Here is a 26,483-nt window from a genome sequence, read left to right as displayed (position 1 = left end):
GTGTGAGTGTGTGGGTGTTGGAGATTCAGTGTGGTGTGTGTGAGTGTGTGGGTGTTGGAGATTCAGTGTGGTGTGTGTGAGTGTGTGGGTGTTGGAGATTCAGTGTGGTGTGTGTGAGTGTGTGGGTGTTGGAGATTCAGTGTGGTGTGTGTGAGTGTGTGGGTGTTGGAGATTCAGTGTGGTGTGTGTGAGTGTGTGGGTGTTGGAGATTCAGTGTGGTGTGTGTGAGTGTGTGGGTGTTGGAGATTCAGTGTGGTGTGTGTGAGTGTGTGGGTGTTGGAGATTCAGTGTGGTGTGTGTGAGTGTGTGGGTGTTGGAGATTCAGTGTGGTGTGTGTGAGTGTGTGGGTGTTGGAGATTCAGTGTGGTGTGTGTGAGTGTGTGGGTGTTGGAGATTCAGTGTGGTGTGTGTGAGTGTGGGGGTGTTGGAGATTCAGTGTGGTGTGTGTGAGTGTGGGGGTGTTGGAGATTCAGTGTGGTGTGTGTGAGTGTGTGGGCGTTGGAGATTCAGTATGGTGTGTGTGAGTGTGTGGGTAGAGTCCAGTGAAAGAAAGTCAGTGAAAAATAAAAAAGGGGTCGATGTAAATATTCCTGCCAGCCATTTGATGAATTGTTCAGCAGTCATATGGCTTGGGGGTAGAAGCTTTTTGGTCCCAGACTTGGCACACCGGTACCGCTTGCTATGCAGTAGCAGGGAGAACAGTCTATGACTTGGGTGGCTGGAGCCCCAGACAATTTTTAGGGCCTTCGAGTTTCAGGTTTTAACATCACATGCAAGTACAGTGAAATGCCTTTCATGCCAACTCAAAACCCAACAACGCAATATTCAATAACAATGTAATACTAGAAAAACAACAAGAGAAATAAGAAGAAATATGAAGAACACAATAATTAAGTTAGTTAGCATACTATTTCCAGGGTCAGTTCAATACCATATTTACAATGTACATGGATACTGGAGGGATGGAGGTAGATATGTGACTAGGGCAACAGGACATAAGATAAACAGAGTAGCAGCAGTTTGTATGTGTGTGTGTGTGTGTGTGTGTGTGTGTGTGTGTGTGTGTGTGTGTGTGTGTGTGTGTATAGAGTCAGTATAAATGTCTGTGTATATTATATGTGAGTGAGCAGATGATGGAGTGAGTGTGTGTGTGTGTGAGTGTGTAGGGCCCTGTGAGTGTGTAGGGCCGCGTGAGTGTGTAGGGCCGCGTGAGTGTGTAGGGCCGCGTGAGTGTGTAGGGCCCTGTGAGTGTGTAGGGCCCTGTGAGTGTGTAGGGCCCTGTGAGTGTGTAGGGCCCTGTGAGTGTGTAGGGCCCTGTGAGTGTGTAGGGCCCTGTGAGTGTGTAGGGCCCTGTGAGTGTGTAGGGCCCTGTGAGTGTGTAGGGCCCTGTGAGTGTGTAGGGCCCTGTGAGTGTGTAGGGCCCTGTGAGTGTGTAGGGCCGCGTGAGTGTGTAGGGCCCTGTGAGTGTGTAGGGCCCTGTGAGTGTGTAGGGCCCTGTGAGTGTGTAGGGCCCTGTGAGTGTGTAGGGCCCTGTGAGTGTGTAGGGCCCTGTGAGTGTGCATAGAGAGTGGGGGGAAATGAAATAAAAGTCAAATAAAGATACAAGGTTAGTCTGTGTAGCGATCTTGTTAACTATTTATGAGTCTTATTGCTTGGGGATAGAAGCTGTTCAAGAGCCTGCTGGTGTCAGACTTAATGCACCGCTTGCCGTGCGGAAGCAGAGCGAATAGTCTATGGCTTGGGTGGTTAGAGTCCAACGATTTTACGGGCCTTCCTTCCACGCCGCCTGATATACATGTCCTGGATAGCAGGGAGATCAGCCCCAGTGATGTACTGGCCTACCTAGAGTTACCAGCCTCAGAAAGTGCAGCCCAAATAAATGATTCAGAGTTCAAGTAATAGACACTGTTACATCAAGTAACAGACACACAAACTGTTCAGAGGAGACTGTGGGAATCAGGCCTTCATGGTCGAATTGCTGCGAAGAAACCACTACTAAAGGACACCAATAATAAGAAGAGACTTGCCAAGAAACACGAGCAATGGACATAAAGAAAAAGAAAAACCCTTGAATGAGTAGGTGTTCTAAAACTTTTGACCGGTAGTTAAATTTAGCTCATCTGGTAGGCTCGTTGTCACTGGGCAGCTCACGGCTATGCTTCCCTTTGTAAGTCTGTAATAGTTTGCAAGCCCTGCCACATCCGATGAGCATGGGAGACGGTGTAGTACGATTCAATTTTAGTCTCGTTGATCAGTCCTGTTGATTCAATCTTAGTTATGGTCAGATTTGCCAAACAGAGGGCGAGGGAGGGCTTTGTATGAGTCCCTGTGTGTGGAGTAAAGGTAGCCAAAGTTTTTTAATCTCTAGTTGCACAGGTGACATGCTGGTAGAAATTTGGTCAACCGGATTTCAGTTTTCCTGCATTAAAATCACCGGCCACTAGGTGCACCGACTCTGGGTGGGCATTTTGTTGTTTGCTTATGACCCTATAGTGCAGTCTGTGACAAGAGATGAAGAGAATCTGCCCACTCCATCAAGCAATGGGGACCACAACACAGGACATTCACGGGACCTCATGGAACCATGGACCGCACCTGCAGAAACTGGACAACGGGGGGAAGCAGAGGAGATACCTATCATAGACTTCTCCCAGCTGACGCTTGACATACCTCCTACGCCACCTCCAGTGGTAGAAACAACCAGCTGGTATGATTGAGTAGAATCAGCCAACAGTAACACGGAAGCAGCAATGTAACAATGTGAGAGTCAGTAGTGCATGACCTTAAAGGGTAATAATAGGAAGCTTCCGTTTAACACACATGCCTAAGATTACGTAGGTCTACAGCCCCAGTGGGAACTTCCCCTTTAAAAAGATATATAAAGAGAACAGAGATCATAAGACAGTATGATCCTCGTTAAACATGTGAGACAGACTTCATATGGAGGATCATCACAGGTAAATTTACTATTGCACTATACTCTTTTTGTTGGACTAGAACAATATTAGAAAATTGGCTTATTTTGTCTATGTGATTGGATCACTATCTGAATATACTTGGTTGAACTTGGTGACCCCGAGACTGAGTCTACGAAAAACAGAGGTCTAAACACCTCTTGAATACAGACAAAGTGGTGGTCACTCAGTGAGACATCAGGTACAGATGTGATTGGCAATACAAGGAAACAGCAAAATACCAGTTACAATATATTGAGTCCATACACAGAGTTGGAAGTGTATTAAGATATTAGAATTCGGAATCTAGCGCCGTAGCTTCGAGAATACCGATTACGGGGAAGAGACCAAGGGGCTGAGCATTTAAGGTAATTGAACTATTTTTGCTATTTAGTCAATATTGTTAGAAGTGTTAATGCATTTAAAGTTTTGCAATATTATCTGGCATAGCTTAAAGCATTAAGGATTGATTGAGGATTATTGTTGTATTGAGAAACTGTATAACCATTGAATTGTAATGATGTGTATAAGACAAAAACAGAGTGACTTAATAAAAGCTTGAAACTTTGACAACTAGGCCAGATTAACAATCTGGAGAGCAAACGCCTTTGACACTCTCACTGAACAGAAAGTGACCCTGGTTATAGGTTTTGGTGATTGCACTAAAGAATATTTCATTGTGTGGACAATAATATATTTTTAAGAAAGTCAAAACATATACCAATACTAGTTTCCGAGTGACTACTAGCTGACGAGCATAATAACTACTAGGAGTTGTTATTAGGTATTGATATATACATAGTTAAAGATAACTTGAGGGTATGGAAATATAGGAGGAATCCATAACGCTTAATAATATTTAAATAGGAGTATATCTATCCAAGGCCTCATACTAGACCGGACAATAAGGGAGTGACAACGTGAACGAAGGAACAAACCCAACTCACGCGAAGGGCCATTACGAATAAATAGAAGGGTTGGTAGGGCCGCACGGCAAGGCCCTTGTTACACCGAAGTAACTAAAGTCCCAAAGTACTCTGCCCAGCCAGAGGACGGGGTAGAGGCTTTTGCTGCAGGTATTGGGCAAAAGTCAGCACCGTGACAAGTCTTAGTGGCAGCATAGGTTTGTGGTGGTAAATAGACAGCTACGAAGAATATAGATGAAAACTCTCTTGGTAAATAGTGTGGTCTACCGCTTCTCATGAGGTATTCTAACTCGGGCAAGCAGAACCTTGAGACTTCCTTTAATATTAGAGATCATGCACTAGCTGTTGTTAACAAAGAGACACACACCCCCTCCCCTGAGCTTTCCCGACGCTGCCGTTCTGTCCTGCCGAAGTATAGAAAAACCAGCTAGATGAATATTTTCCATGACCTTGTTCAGCCACGACTAGGGGAAACACAGGATATTACAGTTCTTCAGATCACGTTGATAGGATAGTCTCAAACGGAACTCGTCCAGTTTATTCTCCAGTGATTGCACGTTCGACAATTGAACAGAAGGCAGAGGCGGTTTATCCACTCTCCAACGTAGTCTTGTCAGGAATCCCGCACGACGGCCTCTATGGCGCCGCCTCCTCCTTCTCTGAGTGTCGGAGATTTGGGCCTGGCCCAGGATAATCCAAATGTCCTTCGCTACCGACTCACTTAAGTAGAAGTCCTCATCCAAATCAAGATTAGTGATAGCTTTTCTGATGTCCAGAAGCTCATTTTGGTAAAAGGAAACCATGGCGAAAACATTACGTACAACATATTTCCGACTTTTGACCAGGGTCCTTAAGGGCTCTGTTCAAAAGTAGTGCATTATTTAGGGAATAGGGTTCCATTTGGGACGCAACGTTTATGTATGCTGCAACAACAACAAAAAACTCTGCATTACAGTCAGCCCATAACTCACTAATGTCCAGTTCAGGTCTCTGTCTGGGTACAGAGGCTGATCTTCTAGGAGTCAACCTGGGAGACCTCTCCTCCACCTGCTGCTCCTCACCCCACCTCCTCTCCTCCCTGCTCTCCTCTCTACCACCATCCCTCCTTCGCTGAGCAGACCTGAGAGAGTAGAGACATCAAAAGGAACATTACAAATCAGAAATGCTGAAAGAAAGACAATGAGACCCTAATCCCTATATAGTGCACTACTTTTGACCAGAGCCCTTATGGGCCAGTAAACATGCCAATAAACCTGTTTCAACAGTAACACAAGTCTGATGAGATCTCCCTTAAAAATAAGTGACAAGGTAAAAAAAAAAAGAAAAGGCGAACCTGGTACGAGGTGTTGAGCTGAGCGAGTGTGTGTGGCCATCCTGGGCTGAGGGGGGCGCTCTAACAGGACTGGGAGGGTTGGTCTGTCTCAGACTGCCCTCTAGTCGCTCCTTTAGTCTGCCCACCTCCGCCTGCAGGGACTGGATGGCCTCACTGAGGGACAGACACAGAAACACACGAACACGCACGCGCACACACAAACACACGCGAGAATGAGTACAGAGAGAAGTGTTGACATTTTCTACCTCAATGTTTTAGAGTAGACACTGCCATTTCAACTCCATTGGTAACTGTACTGTTACTTGTGCCAAATATTGTAGTTAGTAATATTGTAGTAATATCACATCTGTTATAGGTGTTAAAACGCACAATTGACCCAGCCAATCGAATCAAATTGACATTCCAAACCATACACAATCTTTTTCTAAACTCATTCCTATGTGAGTCAATAAATAGGGCCCACTCATGCAGTGTCACACAGTGCAAGAGTCAACACTGGGTACAGTATGTACCTCCTGAGTCTCCACATTTACCAGCTTCCATGTCTGTAATCAAATAAAACAGAAATACAGAATGTAAAAATGACTCAGGTTGACTGGCATTTCACTTGATGTATCAGACTCTACCTGACCCAGGGACACGGACACTGACACACACTGACACCTGCCAATAAAACGCTGTAGGATCCAGAGCTAGATTTTTCAAATAAATAGGAATGATATAATAAAGATATGGCTCTGGTAGGATCCAATGCCAGAACCTCACTTCCCAGGTAAAAGAGAAGACACCAGCCAGTCAACACCCTCAGGATAAAAGGAAATCAAATATCAAACATCTAATAATCCCTCCTCCTAGATTCTACTTGGAGTTGCCAGAAAAAAAATGCCTTTGAGCTGAGCTGGTATTTTTGCTGCAGTGAAGCAGCCCTCTTCACCTCCCAGCCAATACTTTCCAAAGAGACTCAGAAATCTGTGCTTGTTTGTGTCACTATCGCCATGGGAGTAGATAGATCGATAGATAGATATAGAGATATAGATATAGAGATATAGATATATAGATATATATAGAGATATAGAGAGAGAGAGATATATAGATAGAGAGAGAGATATATATAGAGAGAGAGATAGAGAGAGAGAGATAGAGCGAGAGATAGAGAGAGAGATAGAGAGAGAGATAGAGATAGAGAGAGAGATAGAGAGAGAGAGAGAGAGAGAGAGCTAGAGAGAGAGAGAGAGAGAGAGCTAGAGAGAGAGAGAGAGAGAGAGGAGAGAGAGAGAGAGATAGAGAGAGATAGAGGAGAGAGAGAGAGAGATAGAGATAGAGAGAGATAGAGGAGAGAGAGAGAGAGATAGAGGAGAGAGAGAGAGAGATAGAGATATAGAGATAGAGAGAGAGAGAGAGACTCACTTGCGGTTGGTCAGCAGACCAGAGCTCAGGGCTCGGAGGGGATCGCCATGGTGATAGGGTGCAGTGGGGGAGGGGTTTGGCTGGCAGCGATGCTGGGTCGTTCGGGTGGAACCGTCACTTCGTCCCTCATCCTCCCCTGACACAGAGTGGACTTAGGATAGAAGGAGGAATTAAAGAGGAGAGAGGGGTTTAAAACAGAAGGCAAGGGAGAGGTGGAGGATCAAATTAACTGACACGGGCAAAGAAACATAGCCAAACAGCTAATAGCTGCCTCACTGATTCCTCTCAGGAGGGTACACGTTTCTGACACAGAGTAGACTGTGTACCAGAGTTTCCGGTATGAAAATGTGGCGCTGGACTTTTCACCGGCAGCATTTGAAAATTTACCGGACACGTGAGAAATTTACCGAAACCATATGCATCGTGTGCGTAACCTGATTAGGGCGTCGAACCCACGGTGCTCAGAATGACAGAACTCACATTTCGATTATGGTAATTCATCTTAACAGAACATGCAAGTCGAGGATGCAACGCCGTGTGTCCTTACCGCTCACTTTGAAGCTGTTAGAATAACTGTCCACATTTACTTTTCCTCAGCCAACAAGACGAGTAATGAACAGCTAAATCACTAGCCTTTGCAGGCGGAGCGCGAGTTAAAAGTTTGGGGAAATACATTTTCACCATAAAAATGCACCTTTATAATAAATCATGCCATTCGTCATCGCATTTGCAGACTTATGTAAAATGGCCTACTATTCGTAATGTGATGAGTAGATTGGATAGTCATAATTCAAGCTAATAATATAACTCAATCACTGTTGGTAAAAAAAGACTGTTGAAGGCATGGCTGAGGGCGTATAGCGTACAGGTCTGGGCTACAGGCTACATCAGATACGTTTTTCTTTCTTTGAACGGGAAAAATACATTTCATGCCATTCTACTACACTTTATATGGCTGAAGACATTAGCAGAATATTTTTAATACTGCAGTGGGCTAAATCGGGGTCACTGAGTGTTTCTTGGTAGTCTTAAACAAATCTACTATGAACAAAAGTATTCACCTCACACACATGGTTATGGGCTTAAAAAAACAGAAGACTCCTCCTGTACCATGTCAGATATAGAGTAGAATTGTATTACATTTAGAGTTTGAATCCCAATATTACACTTCATTCATCACAGAAGACTGAAATATAACAACACGAATTATGAAATTATGAAAAATATTAATAACATTCCACCCATGAGGCCACAAGTTAATTGGACTGTAGGAAAGGGCTACTAAAACAAGTGACAGGGTAGCCCACTGTGCTGACACGGACAAACAGATCAATAAAAACGACCTTGTCCATATAATAGGCCAACGTGTCTAATTAGGCAATGTACTGTCATTTTGGCAATTTAATTCAATTTACGTAGGGAAAGCTTAGCTTCCTCTAGTCTTATGGATGCGCCATCTGTGAGCCTATGTCAATCTACTATCCCCCATAGTAGAAAAATTTACCTATTCTGTAGGTCAGCCTGTCGGGAAAGAAATAGCCCAAACAGACTCTGGTACAGCTGTGGGAAGATAGATCTTCAAATTCATACAACCAGTAGGTCTACCCTACATTCAAAAAAAAGTTAAAAAGCACTGAATCTGAGGCAGCAGATCATAACGTTTAGCTTAAAATGTTGATAAACTATTATTTCTAAACATTATTAGGGACGCAGTGCCACCAGAGACTCTGGGTTCGAGCACAGGCTCTGTCGTAGCCGGCCGCGACCGGGAGGTCCATGGGGCGACGCACAATTGGCCCAGCGTCGTCCGGGTAGGGATATCTTTGTCTCATCGCGCACCAGCGACTCCTGTGGCGGGCCGGGTGCAGTGTGCGCTAACCAAGTCGCCAGGGGCACGGTGTTTCCTCCAACACATTGGTGCGGCTGGCTTCCGGGTTGGATGCGTGCTGTGTTAAGAAGCAGTGCGGCTTGGTTGGGTTGTGTTTCGGAGGACACATGGCTCTCGACCTTCGTGTCTCCCGAGCCTGTATGGGAGTTGTAGTGATGAGACAAGATAATAACTACTAACAATTGGAGACCACGAAATTGGGGAGAAAAAGGGATCAAATAAAACAATTTAAAAAAGGAAATGCGCACAAGGCAGTCGATGACAACACAAGGCAGTCGATGACAACACAAGGCAGTCGATGACAACACAAGGCAGTCGATGACAACACAAGGCAGTCGATGACAACACAAGGCAGTCGATGACGCACAAGGCAGTCGATGACAACACAAGGCAGTCGATGACAACACAAGGCAGTCGATGACAACACAAGGCAGTCGATGACAACACAAGGCAGTCGATGACAACACAAGGCAGTCGATGACAACACAAGGCAGTCGATGACGCACAAGGCAGTCGATGACAACACAAGGCAGTCGATGACAACACAAGGCAGTCGATGACAACACAAGGCAGTCGATGACAACACAAGGCAGTCGATGACAACACAAGGCAGTCGATGACGCACAAGGCAGTCGATGACGCACAAGGCAGTCGATGACAACACAAGGCAGTCGATGACGCGCAAGGCAGTCGATGACGCGCAAGGCAGTCGATGACGCGCAAGGCAGTCGATGACGCGCAAGGCAGTCGATGACAACACAAGGCAGTCGATGACAACACAAGGCAGTCGATGACAACACAAGGCAGTCGATGACAACACAAGGCAGTCGATGACAACACAAGGCAGTCGATGACAACACAAGGCAGTCGATGACAACACAAGGCAGTCGATGACGCACAAGGCAGTCGATGACAACACAAGGCAGTCGATGACAACACAAGGCAGTCGATGACAACACAAGGCAGTCGATGACAACACAAGGCAGTCGATGACAACACAAGGCAGTCGATGACGCACAAGGCAGTCGATGACAGCACAAGGCAGTCGATGACAACACAAGGCAGTCGATGACAACACAAGGCAGTCGATGACAACACAAGGCAGTCGATGACGCACAAGGCAGTCGATGACGCACAAGGCAGTCGATGACGCACAAGGCAGTCGATGACAACACAAGGCAGTCGATGACAACACAAGGCAGTCGATGACGCACAAGGCAGTCGATGACAACACAAGGCAGTCGATGACGCGCAAGGCAGTCGATGACGCGCACGGCAGTCGATGACGCGCAAGGCAGTCGATGACGCGCAAGGCAGTCGATGACGCGCAAGGCAGTCGATGACGCGCAAGGCAGTCGATGACACGCGAATGTGCGTTTGGTTTCTCTCATGTTTTATTGGTTTTCAACTTCCTTTCATTGTCTGGTAGCCAGACTACTGGTTTCAATGGCATATGGAAGTCTTTATAAAACAACAGACTACTGGTTTCAATGGCATATGGAAGTCTTTATAAAACAACAGACTACTGGTTTCAATGGCATATGGAAGTCTTTATAAAACAACAGGCTACTGGTTTCAATGGCATATGGAAGTCTTTATAAAACAACAGACTACTGGTTTCAATGGCATATGGAAGTCTTTATAAAACAACAGGCTACTGGTTTCAATGGCATATGGAAGTCTTTATAAAACAACAGGCTACTGGTTTCAATAGCATATGGAAGTCTTTATAAAACAACAGACTACTGGTTTCAATGGCATATGGAAGTCTTTATAAAACAACTGACTACTGGTTTCAACAGTATATGGAAGTCTTTATAAAACAACAGGCTACTGGTTTCAACAGTATATGGAAGTCTTTATAAAACAACAGGCTACTCGTTTCAATGGCATATGGAAGTCTTTATAAAACAACTGACTACTGGTTTCAACGGTATATGGAAGTCTTTATAAAACAACTGACTACTGGTTTCAACGGTATATGGAAGTCATATAACTGCCTCTGCGGATACGGTTGGATTTTGCCTAGGCTACTTTGAAGCAAGGTAAAACATACCTCATAATATGTAGTAAAACGTTCAGGTTTCAAACAATTAAGTAGCTATAAGTTTTCAAAATGCTAATGAAGCCTACCTTCCGTTGCCCATGCATTTAAAATGGCAAATGGGAAGGACGCTTCAATTAGCAGTTGAGAAGAAAAAAAATATTAGCTATTTTTAATCATGGCCCAAAAAAACTATTTTTAACACACGATTGTATTTAGAATTGTTGTGCAATGATTGGGCTTATAAAAGCACAGTGACAGATATTCAGCTCAAAGGCTCTGTATCTAAATAACATACATAACAAGTATACACACAGGCTAATTTAATTACACAAAATTATGCAAATTAACCCATAGACCGATAAGCATGACTGGTCAAATGTAATTCCATCCATGAATAGGTTAAAAAGCATTATTTCGCTGTTTTTTTCTTCTCCCAGAAAATTGGCCGGTGCCAATTTCATTTATTGGCTTTCTATTTTTATTTTTTTATGTATATAAAACTATATAAATTAATTTGTTCTTAGTCACTTGTAAGAACACAATTTGCAACCTAACCTAAATAAGACGGTTATAGACAGAACAGCATGGACTCACTGTGGTCACTGTCTGGTCCAAACTCACTGGTCCCACTGCCAGCCCAGGGCTGGGGGGTCCTGCTGGCCCTGTGCTGGGGGGAACTGGAGGCTGAGATGCCCCTCCTTTCCTCCCCTCTGGTTCTCCCTGAAGACCCCCGTACCTGCCTTGGGGTGCTCAGATGAGAGCCTTCACAGTGCTCCAGCAAGGTTGGTCTCTGTGGTCTGTGTGGGGGGGTGCAGGAAGAGGGGAGAGGCTGCCCTGACACGGGGGTTGTGTGGTGGGGCTTCCCTGGGCTCTGCTCCTCAGGGACTGACAGGCTAGGGAAGAGGAAAGTAAAACAAAGACAGGAACACACACTGATAAGATTACAAGGGAACCCATGAGCTGTCAGTCTTGGGCAAACAGCAATAGGAACAAAACAGGGGAAGGTTAAGATATGTAGGCAACTAGCCAGGGACATTGTGAGGGCACAGTACGGAGCTGTGTGAAGGTGTGTCAGTAGTGTGTGTGCATGTATATGTGTGTGTGTGTATGTGTGAGTGTTCATGTGAGACACTGGGGAATGTGTCGTCATGTTCTGCAAGATTGACAGCCGAGTCACTGAGGGTAGAGGAAGAGGGAAGGAGTGGGAGATGGCACCAGTAGCTCACCTCGCTATGGCCCTCTGGTGGAGAGCACTAGGTGCTGCAGGAGTCAGACGACTGCTTTCAGAGCCAACAAAACCACTGTCAGTCTCTGGTGAGATGATCCCATCCTGGTCAACACAGACAAATGACTCTTTCAGGCTCAGTGGAAATTGCTGAATTGTGGAGATAAATGTGTAACTAAATTATCATTCATTCATTAAAACAAACTTTAAAAAAAAGATCTGACCTGTGACGGCACTCTCCTGGTCCCAGGCTGCAGTTTGGAGCCTCGCCTCTCTGAGGCAGCACTCTCCCCCAAACTGGTCAGACTGCTGCCATGAGACTTCCTGACCTCGGACCTCTTGCTGTCATTGGCCAGCAGATCAGTAAATGCAGTGGATTGGCTGAGGTCCTTTGGGGAAGGAGGAAGTGATTTGCTGGTCCTTGGTCTGGCCGTTGGAATGAATGCAGCGTCCTGCTGACCTTGCATTGGCCGTCTGAAAACACATAATATAATTTAGAGTAATATAAATGTTATCCAGTGTTCGTATTCATTAGTACACAGTGCACACTGTAGCAAAACCTTCTGCAACAAAAACAAGGGCTTCTTATTGGATAGGTTCAGGTAGACACTCTCCAGTTCTGTTTTGCATCCTGGTGAATACAAGGTATGGTGCAGAGTCCTGGTGCAGAGTTCAGGCTCACCTCTGAGCGAGACTTGTGTGGCCCTTCTCCCTCCCTGTCCTTGGGTGTGGTCCCTCTCTTGTCCCCTCACCACCTGAATGTGTGGCTCCCTCTCCTGCGTCAGGAGAGTCATGGTCTCCCTCTGTCAGATCCAGGTCTAGCAGTCTGGGCAGCTCCCTGAAACTCTGGTAGCTGGAAGGGGCATTTGGAAGCAAACTGATATTTACACCACTGTTAAATTGACCAATACCATGATTATGTTCAGAACAAAAGAACAGCCTGCCTTTCATTGGCTGATTTTGAATACTTCTGTCCTACAACGTCATGTAATACAGACTAGACCTTCTTTAAAATGATAGTTCATCCAAATGACATAAATGACATATTTCCTTACTCTGTAAGCAGTCTAAAAAGTATCCCTGATATTAGAATGTTTTGTATTTCATGTTCATCATTCCAAAGTGTTTCAAATCGATTGAGACTTACTGGTCCATCAGCATGCTGAAGTCTCTCTCTACGCGTTTGTGTTCGTGACGTAAGGGATGTAGGAGCAGGGATGGCATCCCTCCCTCCTCTCCCTCGCTCTCTCCGCTGGCCGAGCTAACCTCCACCCCCACCCCAGACTCCCATGGCAGAGGTAACACTGGGCTCTAGAAAGAGAGAGAGGTAGAGAAAGAGAGAGAGGTAGAAGTAGAGAGAAAGAGAGGAAGAGAGAGAGAGAAAGAGGGGTAGAGAGAGAGGGGTAGAGAGAGAGGGGTAGAGAGAGAGGGGTAGAGAGAGAGGGGTAGAGAGAGAGGGGTAGAGAGAGAGGGGTAGAGAGAGAGGGGTAGAGAGAGAGAGAGGGGTAGAGAGAGAGAGAGGGGTAGAGAGAGAGAGAGGGGTAGAGAGAGAGAGAGAGAGAGAGGGGGGGTTAAGAGAGAGAGAGGGGGGTTGAGAGAGAGAGGGGTAGAGAGAGAGAGAGGGGTAGAGAGAGAGAGAGGGGTAGAGAGAGAGAGAGGGGTAGAGAGAGAGAGGGGTAGAGAGAGGTAGAGAGAGAGAGAGGGGTAAAGAGAGGTAGAGAGAGAGAGAGGGGTAAGAGAGAGAGAGAGAGAGGGGTAGAGAGAGAGGGGTAGAGAGAGAGAGGGGGTTAAGAGAGAGAGAGAGAGGGGTAGAGAGAGAGAGGGGTAGAGAGAGAGAGAGGGGTAGAGAGAGAGAGAGGGGTAGAGAGAGAGAGAGAGAGGGGTAGAGAGAGAGAGAGAGAGAGGGGTAGAGAGAGAGAGAGAGGGGTAGAGAGAGAGAGAGGTAAGAGAGAGAGAGAGGTAAGAGAGAGAGAGAGAGAGGTAAGAGAGAGAGAGAGAGAGGTAAGAGAGAGAGAGAGAGAGAGAGGTAGAGAGAGAGAGAGAGGGGTAGAGAGAGAGAGAGGGGTAGAGAGAGAGAGGGGGTAAGAGAGAGAGAGAGGGGTAGAGAGAGAGAGGGGTAGAGAGAGAGAGGGGTAAGAGAGGGTTAAGAGAGAGAGAGAGAGAGGGTTAAGAGAGAGAGAGGGGGTAGAGTAGAGAGAGAGAGAGGGAAGAGAGAGAGAGAGGGGTAGAGAGAGAGAGAGAGGGGTAGAGAGAGAGAGAGAGGGGTAGAGAGAGAGAGAGAGAGGGGTAGAGAGAGAGAGAGAGGGGTAGAGAGAGAGAGAGGGGTAGAGAGAGAGAGGTGAGAGAGAGAGAGAGAGAGGAGAGGGGTAGAAGAGAGAGAGAGAGGTAAGAGAGAGAGAGAGAGAGAGATTTTCAAAAAAGCCTTTGACTCAATTTGGCATGAGGGTCTGCTATACAAACTGATAGAAAGTGGTGTTGGGGGTAAAACATACGACATTATAAAATCCATGTACACAAACAACAAGTGTGCGGTTAAAATTGGCAAAAAACACACACATTTCTTCACACAGGGTCGTGGGGTTAGACAGGGATGCAGCTTAAGCCCCACCCTCTTCAACATATATATCAACGAATTGGCGCGGGCACTAGAAAAGTCTGCAGCACCCGGCCTCACCCTACTAGAATCCGAAGTCAAATGTCTGCTGTTTGCTGATGATCTGGTGCTTCTGTCACCAACCAAGGAGGGCCTACAGCAGCACCTAGATCTTATGTACAGATTCTGTCAGACCTGGGCCCTAACAGTAAATCTCAGTAAGACCAAAATAATGGTGTTCCAAAAAAGGTCCAGTCACCAGGACCACAAATACAAATTCCATATAGACACTGTTGCCCTAGAGCACACAAAAAACTATACATACCTTGGCCTAAACATCAGCACCACAGGTAACTTCCACAAAGCTGTGAACGATCTGAGAGACAAGGCAAGAAGGGCATTCTATGCCATCAAAAGGAACATAAATTTCAACATACCAATTAGGATTTGGCTAAAAATACTTGAATCAGTCATAGAGCCCATTGCCCTTTATGGTTGTGAGGTCTGGGGTCCGCTCACCAACCAAGACTTCACAAAATGGGACAAACACCAAATTGAGACTCAGAATTCTGAAAAAATATCCTCTGTGTACAACGTAGAACACCAAATAATGCATGCAGAGCAGAATTAGGCCGATACCCACTAATTATCAAAATCCAGAAAAGAGCCGTTAAATTCTATAACCACCTAAAAGGAAGCGATTCCCAAACCTTCCACAACAAAGCCATCACCTACAGAGAGATGAACCTGGAGAAGAGTCCCCTAAGCAAGCTGGTCCAGGAAAGCAGCACAATTAGACCCAACCAAATCACGAGAAAACAAAAAGATAATTACTTGACACATTGGAAAGAATTGTTATTGTTATTGTTACTAGAATTGTTACTAGAATGTTATTTGGCCCTACACAGAGAGTACACAGCGGCAGAATACCTGACCACTGTGACTGACCCAAAATTAAGGAAAGCTTTGACTATGTACAGACTCAGTGAGCATAGCCTTGCTATTGAGAAAGGCCGCCGTAGGCAGACATGGCTCTCAAGAGAAGACAGGCTGTGTGCTCACTGCCCACAAAATGAGGTGGAAACTGAGCTGCACTGAGCTGCACTTCCTAACCTCCTGCCCAATGTATGACCATATTAGAGAGACATATTTCCCTCAGATTACACAGATCCACAAAGAATTCGAAAACAAATCCGATTTTGAAAAACTCCCATATCTACTGGGTGAAATTCCACAGTGCCATCACAGCAGCAAGATTTGTGACCTGTTGCCACGAGAAAAGGGCAACCAGTGAAGAACACACACCATTGTAAATACAACCCATATCTATGCTATTTATTTTATCTTGTGTCCTTTACCATTTGTACATTGTTAGAACACTGTATATATATATATATATAAATAATATGACACGTGTAATGTCTTTATTGTTTTGAAACTTCTGTATGTGTGATGTTTACTGTTAATTTGTATTGTTTATTTCACTTTATATATTATCTACCTCACTTGCTTTGGCAATGTTAACACATGTTACCCATGCCAATAAAGCCCTTGAATTGAATTGAGAGAGAGAGAGGTAGAGAGAGAGAGAGAGGGGTAGAGAGAGAGGTAGAGAGAGAGAGAGATAGAGAGGTAGAGGTAGAGAGGGGTAGAGAGAGAGAGAGGGGTAGAGAAAGAGAGAGGGGTAGAGAGGGGTAGAGAGAGAGAGAGGGGTAGAGAAAGAGAGAGGGGTAGAGAAAGAGAGAGGGGTAGAGAAAGAGAGAGAGAGGGGTAGAGAGAGAAAGAGAGAGAGGGAGAGAGAGAGAGGTAGAGAGAGAGATAGAAAGAACGAGAGAGAGAGATGTTAACAATCTTGGAAATGCAGGCCTTTATCTTCAGTAGCTGTGTTGTCACGGTACCTCAGGGAGTGGCATGGGCTCGCTACCCCCTGCAGGCATGGAGTAGGGGGTGGGGTGAGGAGGTGGAGTGGGAGTGGGAGGGGCTTCTGAGGTGGGCCGGTCCTGTTCAGTCTGCTCCACCTGTTCCTTGAGCTCCTCCACACGCATCCCACACTGGAATATACGGCCCTCCAACTCCCTATCACACACGCACAAACACACACACTTGATGTCCACCACTTAATCTATCAGTTTAAACACAGTATTGTAGATAATCCTGCAGTGTGGTCTCACCTGCCGGAGTCAAAGGGGCCCAGCTCGGCCCCTCTCTGCAGTAGAAGTCTGTGTTCGTCTCGTGCTGCTAGATAACCTCTTTCCAGAGAATCCTGCCCCTGCAGCAGCTGGGACAAACCCTGTAGGGACACAACATCACATCATTACTCAAACAACCTGGTGGCCAGTGAGCACTGAGAGACACTCCTCTATACAATATTTGCAAGACTCAAATTAGATAAATATCTGAACAATACCTTCATCTGCTCAAACGGTTTAAGTTTCCCTCTCCTCAGGAGCTCTTCAAATGTCTGCACCTGCTGGAGGAACCTCTCAGCCTGCTTTGAGAGAGCCCTGGTCACCTGCTCTCCAACTCCAGGGCCCAGGCTTCTGGGGGATGAGGAGGCCGCAGAAGAGGGACAGACAGAGGAGACTCCACTATGTCCTGTAGTGCGGAGAGAAAATAGGTTTTTAGTAAAGGACAATAGAAATGTGTAAAGAAATGTTGAATGAGAGGCAGAATCAACTGTCAATGGAGTGTAAGAACATATTGAAACAAAGCAATGGCTGTGTCCCAAATGTTACCCTAATCCCCATAAGGCTCTGGTCAAAAGTAATGCACAAGAAAGGGACTGGGGTGTCATTTGGGAAGCATATATAAGATGGCTGTTAGTACCTTGTTGGGCAGCCTGTCCATTTAGGTAAACAGAGCCTGAGCTGAGCTCCGCCCTCTGAGCGTGGGGAAAAGTTAGGGTCATGACCTTTGACCCTTCATGGAGTACACCTGATTGGACAGCGTGACTGGGCTTGGGAGGGTCAGAGTAGAGGCTCACCTGGAGATAAAGACAACAGGGAAAAACAGGCGTCAAAAGTAATAAATTTTATGAGCAAAATTATTACAAATTTGATAAATGATAAGAGTATCAAATCATTTTTGTTGTTGTTACATGCTGTGTAAACAACAGGTGTAGACTAACAGTGAAATGCTTATTTATAGGCATTTCCAAACAATGCAGAGAGAAAAAAAAGACAAAAAAATAACACAATGAGTAATAATAACATGGCTATATACACAGGGTACCAGTAACGAGTCACTGTGAAGGGCTACAAGGTAATTTAGGTACTGGCAGCTTCATTAAATAGTACCTGCAAAACACCAGTTTCAATGTCAACAGTGAAGAGGCGTCTAGGCAGAGTTGCAAAGAAAAAGCCATATCTCAGACTGGCCAATAAAAATAAAAGATTAAGATGGGCAAAAGAACACAGAAACTGGACAGAGGAACTCTGCCTAAAAGCCCAGCATCCCGGAGTTGCCTCTACACTGTTGACATTGAGACTGGTGTTTTGCGGGTACTATTTAATGAAGCTGCCAGTTGAGGACTTGTGAGGCGTCTGTTTCTCAAACTAGATACTCTAATGTACTTGTCTTCTTGCTCAGTTGTGCACCGGGGCCTCCCACTCCTCTTTCTATTCTGGTTAGAGCCAGTTTGCACAGTTCTATAAAGGGAGTAGTACATAGCGCTGTATGAGATCTTCAGTTTCTTGGCAATTTCTCACATGGAATAGCCTTCATTTGTCAGAACAAGAATAGACCGATGAGTTTCAGAAGAAAGTGCTTTGTTTCTGGCCATTTTGAGCCTGTAATCGAACCCACAAATGCTGATGCTCCAGATACTCAACTAGTCTAAAGAAGGCCAGTTTTATTGCTTCTTTAATCAGGACAACAGTTTTCAGCTGTGCTAACATAATTGCAAAAGGGTTTTCTGATGATCAATTAGCCTTTTTATGATAAACTTGGAGTAGCTAACACAATGTGCCATTGGAACACAGGAGTGGTGGTTAATGATAATGGGCCTCTGTACGCCTATATAGATATAGCTGCCGCTTCCAACTACAGTAGTAATTTACCACATTATCAATGTCTACACTGATCAATTTGACATAATTTCAAATGGTCAAAAAAATGTGTTTTTCTTTCAATAACAAGGGCATTTCTAAGTTACCCCAAACGTTTGAACAGTAGTGTACATATAGGTAGGGATAAAGCGACCTAGACAACAGGATAGATAATAAACAGTAACAGCAGCATATGTGATGAGTAATATTCCCTCCAAGCTGCGTGCAGTACAGGTTAAAACAAGTTGAAATCAAGCCCTGCATGTTGTTTTTCAAAAGTCTCATGGAATGTAGGCCTACATTGAACACCCCACATTGGCTGCTACTGTAGGCTGAATGACAGAACACATGTTAAAATGTTATGGGATGCATTTTCTCCATTGTTTTTGATGGTAGGCCACTCTGGTAGGCCCACATTATGATCAAATAGCCACAGTAGTCTACATGGCCACTGTTCAAACAGTAACTTAAAGCAGGTACAGCCTCAGTGTTCACAGTAAACGCACGCTGGAAGTGGCACACAATTTTCACAACGTTCAAGTTTGCGCTCGGCAGACCTGAAATTTGCTCAGCGCACCAAAGAATGTGAGGGAACATTGGTGATGAGTCAATTGGGTAACTATTTAGCAGTGTTATGGCTTGGGGGTAGAAGCTGTTCAGGGTCCTGTTGGTTCCAGACTTGGTGCACCGGTACCGCTTGCCGTGCGGTAGCAGAGAGAACAGTCCATGTCTTCTGAGTCATAAAGCTGCAGGCAAGGATTTAAACACCAGTGGGGTTGTGGTCTCGGGACCTTTATAGCTATTCTATCTTGGAGGAGAGATGCTTCGCAATACAGGAAAGTCTGAGGTTATATGGGGTGGCTCTACCGTCTATGTGTGTTTAATGTATGCATCACATCCTCCATTTTGTGGAGAGGTTCCTATTTCAACCCCTCTCGGCTCTACCTCGGTCTCAGGGTGATAGAACTGATATCGGGAGAGCATAGAAATAGAGCACATAGAACTGATCTACCCCTTCTTAGACTTGCCTTCAATGACCGTGACAGATCTATGACACACATGTATCTGTGCTTGTCGCAGCTTTAATTGTACAGGCAAACCTAGAAGCAGGTATTGGGACTGTGCTTGACAAAGGATTGAATTGGCCCTCCCAGCACATCGACACTGTTGTGTCTCCAGAGGGAGGAGGAGAGAGACAGATGGTAGTGTGCGTAAGGAGAGGTGGAGGAGGGGGGGGGGGGTAAGCTAGATTTGAATTAGTATTAAGAGTAGACTCTTGTGCAGATGGAATAGTAGACGGCAGATAGGAACACCTACCTCTCTGTAAATTGCCTTTTAAAATCAACGACTAGGCTATAACCAACAACTACGAGACAAGATACCGTGAACACTACCCTGTCCATCTGGAGCGGACACCCCTACAGGGCTCGGATATCAATGATGTAATTTCCTGCTTTCCTCCACTGCATCACGAGGGCCAAAAAACAATGCACACGATTGTCCTAATGTGAACCGCAGGGTCATAGGACTGTACCCCATAGGACTCTACTTAGTGTGTGTCTAGTATTGGTGGTCAGAGAGCAATTAAGAACTATCAAGCAAATGGCCAAAAGCTAAGTGGGGTAGTTAACCCTCTTACCAAATAGGAACTTGGGATACACAAGCAGCGCTGAAAGAAGTTCAAGTCATAATGCAGTAACGCAAGTTGCATCTTATTCTCTAGCTGTTTTACTCGTCTTTCTACAACTCCCTTTCCATAACACACTTTGAGAGTCTAATTCCTTCATTTGAATCACAATCTCACTGTGGCTCTTGGGAGGTGACGAGTAAAGTCCGACAGCCACAGAGGCTCGTGTTTTTCCTCAGTAGGTAGTGTATTATAAATGCGGGGTGTCCTCTGAAACAAGTAGTGTCCCGGATTGCACCCTATATAGTGCACTACTTTTGACCAGAAGCCAATGGGCCCCGGACAAAAGTAGGGCACTACCTAGGGAAGAGAGCTATTTGGGAGGCAAACACAGGCTATGATCATACAGGTCACCTGAGGGGCCCTCTCCAGCATCTGCTTTGTGTTGTCTTTCATGTGGCCTGCATGTATTCAGATGCAGAGCAGAGAGGACTAAATAGAACCACTCCATCTGCCAGAGACAACAAATACACTTGATATATTGTGATCTCAAAGCCAGAACTGATCCCAAATCAGAGCTTACACTCTTAGATGCTTGATAAATACAGCCCCTGGCCCTTGAAGAGAAGCCTTGGTCTATAGCCAATTTCTCAATAGAAGTTTTGTAGCACATATAGCTATCGAGATGACACACTTGTGTGCTGACACAATGTTAGACACACACACACACACACACTGAGCACACAAAACATTTGCACCCCCTTTGGCCCTCAGAACAGAATCAATTCATCAGGGCATGGACTCTACAAGGTGTTGAAAGCGTTCCACAGGGATGCTGGCCCATGTTGATTCCAATGCTTCCCACAGTGTCAAGTTGGCTGAATGTCCTTTGGGTGGTGGAACATCCTTGATACAGACGGGAAACTGTTGAGCTTGAAAAACCCAGCAGCGTTGCAGTTCTTGACACAAACCGGTGCACCTACTATCATACCCCGTTCAAAGGCACTTACATTTTTTGTCTTACCCATTCACCCTCTGAATGGCACACATACACACTCCATGTCTCAGTTGTCTCGAGGCTTAAAAGTCCTTCTTTAACCTCTCGCCTCCCCTTCATCTCCACTGATTTAACTTTTGTTTATGTGACAAAACAAGCAAGTATGGTCTAGAGAATCATTGTACCTATTGTACCTGTATCTACAACCGCTGTGAAATACATTTTCTATGACCAAAAATATGGCATTTTCAGCTGTTTGAAGCTGGTGTTCCAAACTGAAAGTAAGTCCCCATAGAACGGATCTACCACTTCTTAGACTTACTTTCAATGACAGATCTATAAGTCACATTTCTATGTGCATTTGGTCGGGTCGCCTGAAAAGTGACATATTGCCGCTTTAACAGGGGAGGTCAACAAGGGATCATAGCTTTCGACCTGGATTCGCCTGGTCAGCCTGCCATTGAAAAGAGCAGGTGTTCCTAATGTTTTTGCAAACTCAATGGACAGACCATATAGACTACCTTGGCTTCCAGACGCATCCGGTCAATAGTGTTCTCTGCCTCAGCATACTTGGTCAGCAGCCTGTTGTAGTCCTCCTAGAGAAAAGAGGGGGGAGGGAGGAGAAGAGTGAACACTGTGAGCTGGACAGGAAGTGGAGAAGCACTACCCAGAGATAGTCAATTAGAGAATCAATCAGTGAATTTGTAAGTGAATTGGTGTCAGTGAGTCAGACACTTGAAAAGTCTGAGCATGCCAGAATGCTAAGGAATCAGAGTTAGTCTGAGCGTGTGCCCGTGGTGTCCTCCTGATCTCTGTGTATATACCTGCAGCTGCTGTACCAGAGTGCTGGCCTGTTGTGGGCATCTGAAATCCTCTGGCACCATAGATTTCAGGGGCCTGCGGGGCCCGTTGGGCGGAGAGGGGGATTGGGGTCCGTCTGTACTGCTCAGCAGCACCTCTCTCACTATGTCAGCAGGGGACTTGAACACCAGGGGGGGCTCCACTGACAGAGACCTCTTTCTGGGGGAGCCTTTGCTCTTGGGGGGGGTGTAGCCGCTCTTAGGGAAGTGGACCCTGGGCTCTACCTTGGAGAAGTCTGGGGTGGGGTAGGTCAGTGGGCCTCTTCGGCCCTCGTCCATGTCAGGGTCATGACTCCTGGGTTGGGGTTTGGGGGGCTCTCCCTGGGGGTCTGGTGGTTCCAGTCCTTGGTGCTGCTGTGAAGGGGGGACTGTGAGGGTACATGCCAGGATTTCTGAGAGGAACAAACCATGGCTTGTGGGGTGTCAGATAAGCTCTGTCTTATCTTCCTCGGATAGGGGTGTTGCCGATGGTTAACACCTGCCTCATCCTGTGGGCTCTCTCCACCCCTCTCTTTTCTCTCGCTGAGTTGGTAAGATATCCCACACGCAGGAGAGATAGCTGCTGGGTAAGGGGAGGTCCTAGGCTTGAGATCCTCCCCCCCTGACTCAAGCGGCCAATGAGGCCTGGGGGCGTTGCTCATCCGGCTGCTGCGGGATTCCGGAAGGCTCTCTGTGAAGGTGGGATCCTCCGGGAACGTCTCGGCTTCAATCCCTGGAGCATAGGCCAACTCCTCAGAGGAGAAGTGGAGGAGGTGAGGAAAGGTAGAACTGGGAGGGGAGGGGAGAGACTGGGGGGATGAACAGAGCAGGTCAGGAGGGAAAATTAGGTTTCCAGACACACTCGCTCCCAACCGTTCCCCCCCTCTGCTGTCACTCTCTGAGAGTTCACTAGTCTCCTCTATTTGTAGGTCGGCCCTATAACTGCCTACAGCACAGACCTCGCTCTCCTCCTTCCCCCACTCTCCTCCTCTGACAATAAGGCCCTGATCCCAGCCAGGCCCAGCCCCGGCTATGACAGGATATGCCATCATGTCAGTGTGCGCGTGTGGCTCGCTGTCCTCCTCCTCCTCTATCTCCTTCTCGTCCTCAGTCACGTCCAGCTGTCTGTCTCTCTCTGGGAGATGCTCCATCCGCTGCCTGTCGACCACACAGCTCTTCTCCTGTTCAACCTTCTGCTGCTGCTGCTCCTCTTCCTCACTCCAGATCTCCACACTGTCCTTGTCCTCCAATACATCGTCACCTAACAGAGAAAGAGAGGGGGTATGGGAGAAGAGTGAGTTCAGATGCATCCATCTCAGCGGTAACCGTGTTCATAAACTAGGTTATTTAATGAAATACCAATACACACACAGCATGGTCACCCCTGCTTGCAGACGTTAGGCGGCTTACGCCTTTGATGCTTCTGGCTCGGTTGAAATGTGATATTTTGCTAAAGAAGTTATTACATTGCCTGAGTCCCAAACCGCACCCTATTCCCTACATGGTGCATTACTTTTAACCAGAGCCTTACTGGCCATTGTTAGCAATAAAATTGTTGTGACATTGTTAGTACTGCATGTGTGACTCACAGAGTGAGAGCGCGTGCGTGTCCTCTCCAGGTGGCTCAGAGTCCTGCAGCTCACTCAGGTTATAACCCAGCTCCTCTAGAGGGTCTACCAGCCGCAGCCCACCTGCCCTACTGGGGGACAGGGACCCCTCCAAGGCTCCAGAGTACCGGGGTGGATTCTCCTCTCCCTCCTCCTCTCCTCCCGGACCCACATCCTCCAAGGCCTCGTCCAGTCCTATGATCCCGTTCTCATCCATCTGGGTGTGGAAGCCCTCCTCCTCTTCTGCTTTCCTATCCCAACCTTCCTCATCCTCCTCTTCCTCTTCCCCCCAGTCCACCTCTGAGCCTATGGAGCTGAAGGGAGAGGGGCGTTGAGGAGCGGGGGTCCAGAACAAAATTCCTGCCCTTGTGCGTTGCCCTCTGGTCTCCATCCTCTCTCAGATCTGACCTCTGACCTCTAGCCAGGTCTGGTGTCACCCAGTATCCTGATTGGCTGCTCCTCTGAAGCCCACCTCCAAAGCCATGGCTTAGAATCTAGCCTACTGGCTGAAGGCCTATGTCCGTCTTATGGAAAGCTTTGTCACTTGGGACACTTGATACCCTGAAACCAAATGCAGTAACAATACAGGAATAGTGAGATAAATAACTTTGCGCAGATTCTGATACAACACATTTAAACTGCAAGCACACATATTCGCGCACACACACACACATTCACTTCAACATCTGGCGATTGGGAAAAGCCAAATGCAGCTCTCTACCGCATCCCTACCACTCTGTCGGATGGGACTTCACCACACCGCAAACGGCAGGCCATCTTTCAGGCAGTAACTAAGGCAGTCATTCATATGATGCAGAGCACAGATCACAGCGCTAATTAACTGTGACTAAAGAGCAAGGAAATGAACAGTCCGTCTCCACCCTCACACACAGCTGCTCCCTACTGTTAACATGGAAGCATCTAAACCAATCAGCAGGAAACCACGTGTTCGCTCCTTCAGTGTGCCCAATCTTTACATTTCATCATATTTACTATACGGATATAAAATAGAAATGGTTGCTTCATTCAAAGACAGATAACAAAAAGGGGGAGACAAATTGCATGAATCAATTCCTAAATGTACAGTACTCTTAGAAGAAACAGGGTTAGTCTGTGCACATTAGAGCACTGGGCTCACATTTTATAGCTCGGTTTTGATAGATTACACATAGCTTATTTAGGCTAACAATGGGAAAACAAACGGGCTTTTATCAAAAACAGGGAACATCGTGATCAACTATGTCCTGGATGTCATGGAATATGGGTGTGTAAAGTCTCTTCAGTCCTACTATAGAGCTCTGGGGGTTGCTGTTAACCGTCCCCGTGGTAACCGACAACACCAACACGGAGAACAACAGGCCTCAAGGCTGCACTTCTCACCCCCACCTTCAGCCAAACAGCACTCAGAGCATGGGCTCATGGACAAGGCAAAGAAGCCGGGAGAGAAGACAAATGAGAGACGTTTCTGGGGGTTCGCTGGGGAAGCTGACGAAGCCTCATCTGTACAAGAGACACTTGTTACCTCCTCACCATACTACAGTACTCTTCCATGCACTTCAAAGCACCTCACAAAGACACACTGACATTCTACTTGGAAATGTGTTGTAGGAGGAACCGTGGAACACCCAACAACAACAACAACAACACGGGAAAACATATGACTTTTACAAGACACACAGACCCGGAAAGTGAAGCAGCAAGCTTAGACTTGCTCGTTACGAAAAGTGGCCACCGTGCATCTTGGTCCTCATCAATATGCCAGATTACCGAAAGCAGATTATTTGGAGAGTGCTGCTTCTAATCTGACACGCGGACGCATATGCAGTGTGTTCTAACACACACACCAGCTCATCTTTGTTGTGGAGGAAACAAACAGGACTCTCACTATATGTGGAACAAGCAGCAGACTCATGGCTCCTCTGTCCTCCTTTCATACGCAAATGTATGGAGAGTCTCTCTCCGCGGAGAGGAGGCAGCTGGGCTGATGCACAACCCATCTAAACTGAGACAACAGGGAGAACACAAGCTCTTCAGGCAGACCTATAATTTAAGGGCATTTTTCACGGCTAATTTCAGCTCCGGGACTTGGTTCATCAGTGAACATCAAAGTTACTTTGACGTAGCCTAGATGGAATGCTTTCAACGCAAACAGTTTAGGCAGTCGATCTTAAAATAGGCCGATGAATTGAAAGCGAAGCATCTTTGATAAATTCAGATTATGCACATCTTCACTCGTCATTACAGCCATATCACAGTCATTCGGTGGATGGTGAAGCATCAAGAATGGACTCACCTGTTGCTTAAATCCAAGCGGCGTGTGCATACAGTCCACGAGGCACTCCGAGGTTGCGTTATGTGGTCAGGCTGGGTTATTAAACCCTGAGGGGCTCACAGCTCACAGCCAGTCAGCCAGGGCTGATCTGTTGAGCACACCCAGTAGTAGTCCTGCATCTCCAGAGAGCCCCACTGACAGCTAAACTAATCCCTGGGGTGCCAGTGGAGCTCTCTCTCTCTCTCTCTCTCTCTCTCGTCTGGGATAACGAGAGCTGCTAGGCTAATTAGCGCACCTGCCAGGCTCTCCTCTCCCAGACTCCCAGCCCTCCCTCCCAAAGCTGTCAGGACAGAAGTCAACAGAGCCAAAAGCAACGCGTTTCAGTTTTGTTAAGGCTGAGGACCAGAGCATTCTGCCCATTCAGAGAATCTATCTGAAGCCTCCAGACTTCACCCACGCTGAGAGAGTCCAGTCCTGTGAAGGTTGGCTAAGATGGCCTTACTAACTGACTAAGCAACGTAGGCTAATCTTCTTACAAGGCGAGGAGATAGATAAGGACATGCAGACAGACACAGAGCTAGGAGAATAACAAACCAACCTGGGCCTAGTGCTGTGAATAGCCTTATGCTCACAGTTATAAGTTATAACTGAGCCAAATCAAAGTCAGGGGACCACGGAAGAGTTGCAAAATTCCCAAGTCTCCCAACTGCCTACCTACAAGA

The 26,483-nt window shown here is 46.3% G+C and overlaps 1 protein-coding gene across 2 annotated transcripts in view; it reads right to left on the bottom strand.

Moving 5' to 3' along the window:
* akna (AT-hook transcription factor) overlaps positions 1 to 22,910 on the bottom strand; it is a 34,114-nt gene extending 11,204 nt beyond the window's left edge. For both annotated transcript variants that reach the window (XM_031808855.1, XM_031808857.1), the window contains exons 1-14: positions 21,868 to 22,910; positions 21,565 to 21,639; positions 17,200 to 17,356; positions 16,781 to 16,968; positions 16,545 to 16,663; positions 16,272 to 16,449; positions 12,928 to 13,091; positions 12,463 to 12,633; positions 12,005 to 12,254; positions 11,782 to 11,885; positions 11,150 to 11,448; positions 6,621 to 6,771; positions 5,214 to 5,366; positions 4,852 to 5,000 (exon numbers count right to left, since the gene is read on the bottom strand). In XM_031808855.1, the coding sequence (XP_031664715.1) occupies positions 4,852 to 5,000; positions 5,214 to 5,366; positions 6,621 to 6,771; positions 11,150 to 11,448; positions 11,782 to 11,885; positions 12,005 to 12,254; positions 12,463 to 12,633; positions 12,928 to 13,091; positions 16,272 to 16,449; positions 16,545 to 16,663; positions 16,781 to 16,968; positions 17,200 to 17,356; positions 21,565 to 21,639; positions 21,868 to 22,182 (2,473 nt within the window). In that variant the 5' untranslated portion in view covers positions 22,183 to 22,910. The remainder of the gene's footprint in view (positions 1 to 4,851; positions 5,001 to 5,213; positions 5,367 to 6,620; positions 6,772 to 11,149; positions 11,449 to 11,781; positions 11,886 to 12,004; positions 12,255 to 12,462; positions 12,634 to 12,927; positions 13,092 to 16,271; positions 16,450 to 16,544; positions 16,664 to 16,780; positions 16,969 to 17,199; positions 17,357 to 21,564; positions 21,640 to 21,867) is intronic.
* Between the last annotated feature and the right edge of the window lie 3,573 nt (positions 22,911 to 26,483).

This window comes from Oncorhynchus kisutch, linkage group LG29 (genome assembly GCF_002021735.2).
Source record: "Oncorhynchus kisutch isolate 150728-3 linkage group LG29, Okis_V2, whole genome shotgun sequence".
Taxonomy (NCBI): domain Eukaryota; kingdom Metazoa; phylum Chordata; class Actinopteri; order Salmoniformes; family Salmonidae; genus Oncorhynchus; species Oncorhynchus kisutch.
The sequence above is the reverse complement of the archived record's forward strand: the minus strand, read 5'-3'. Positions and strand labels throughout refer to the sequence as shown.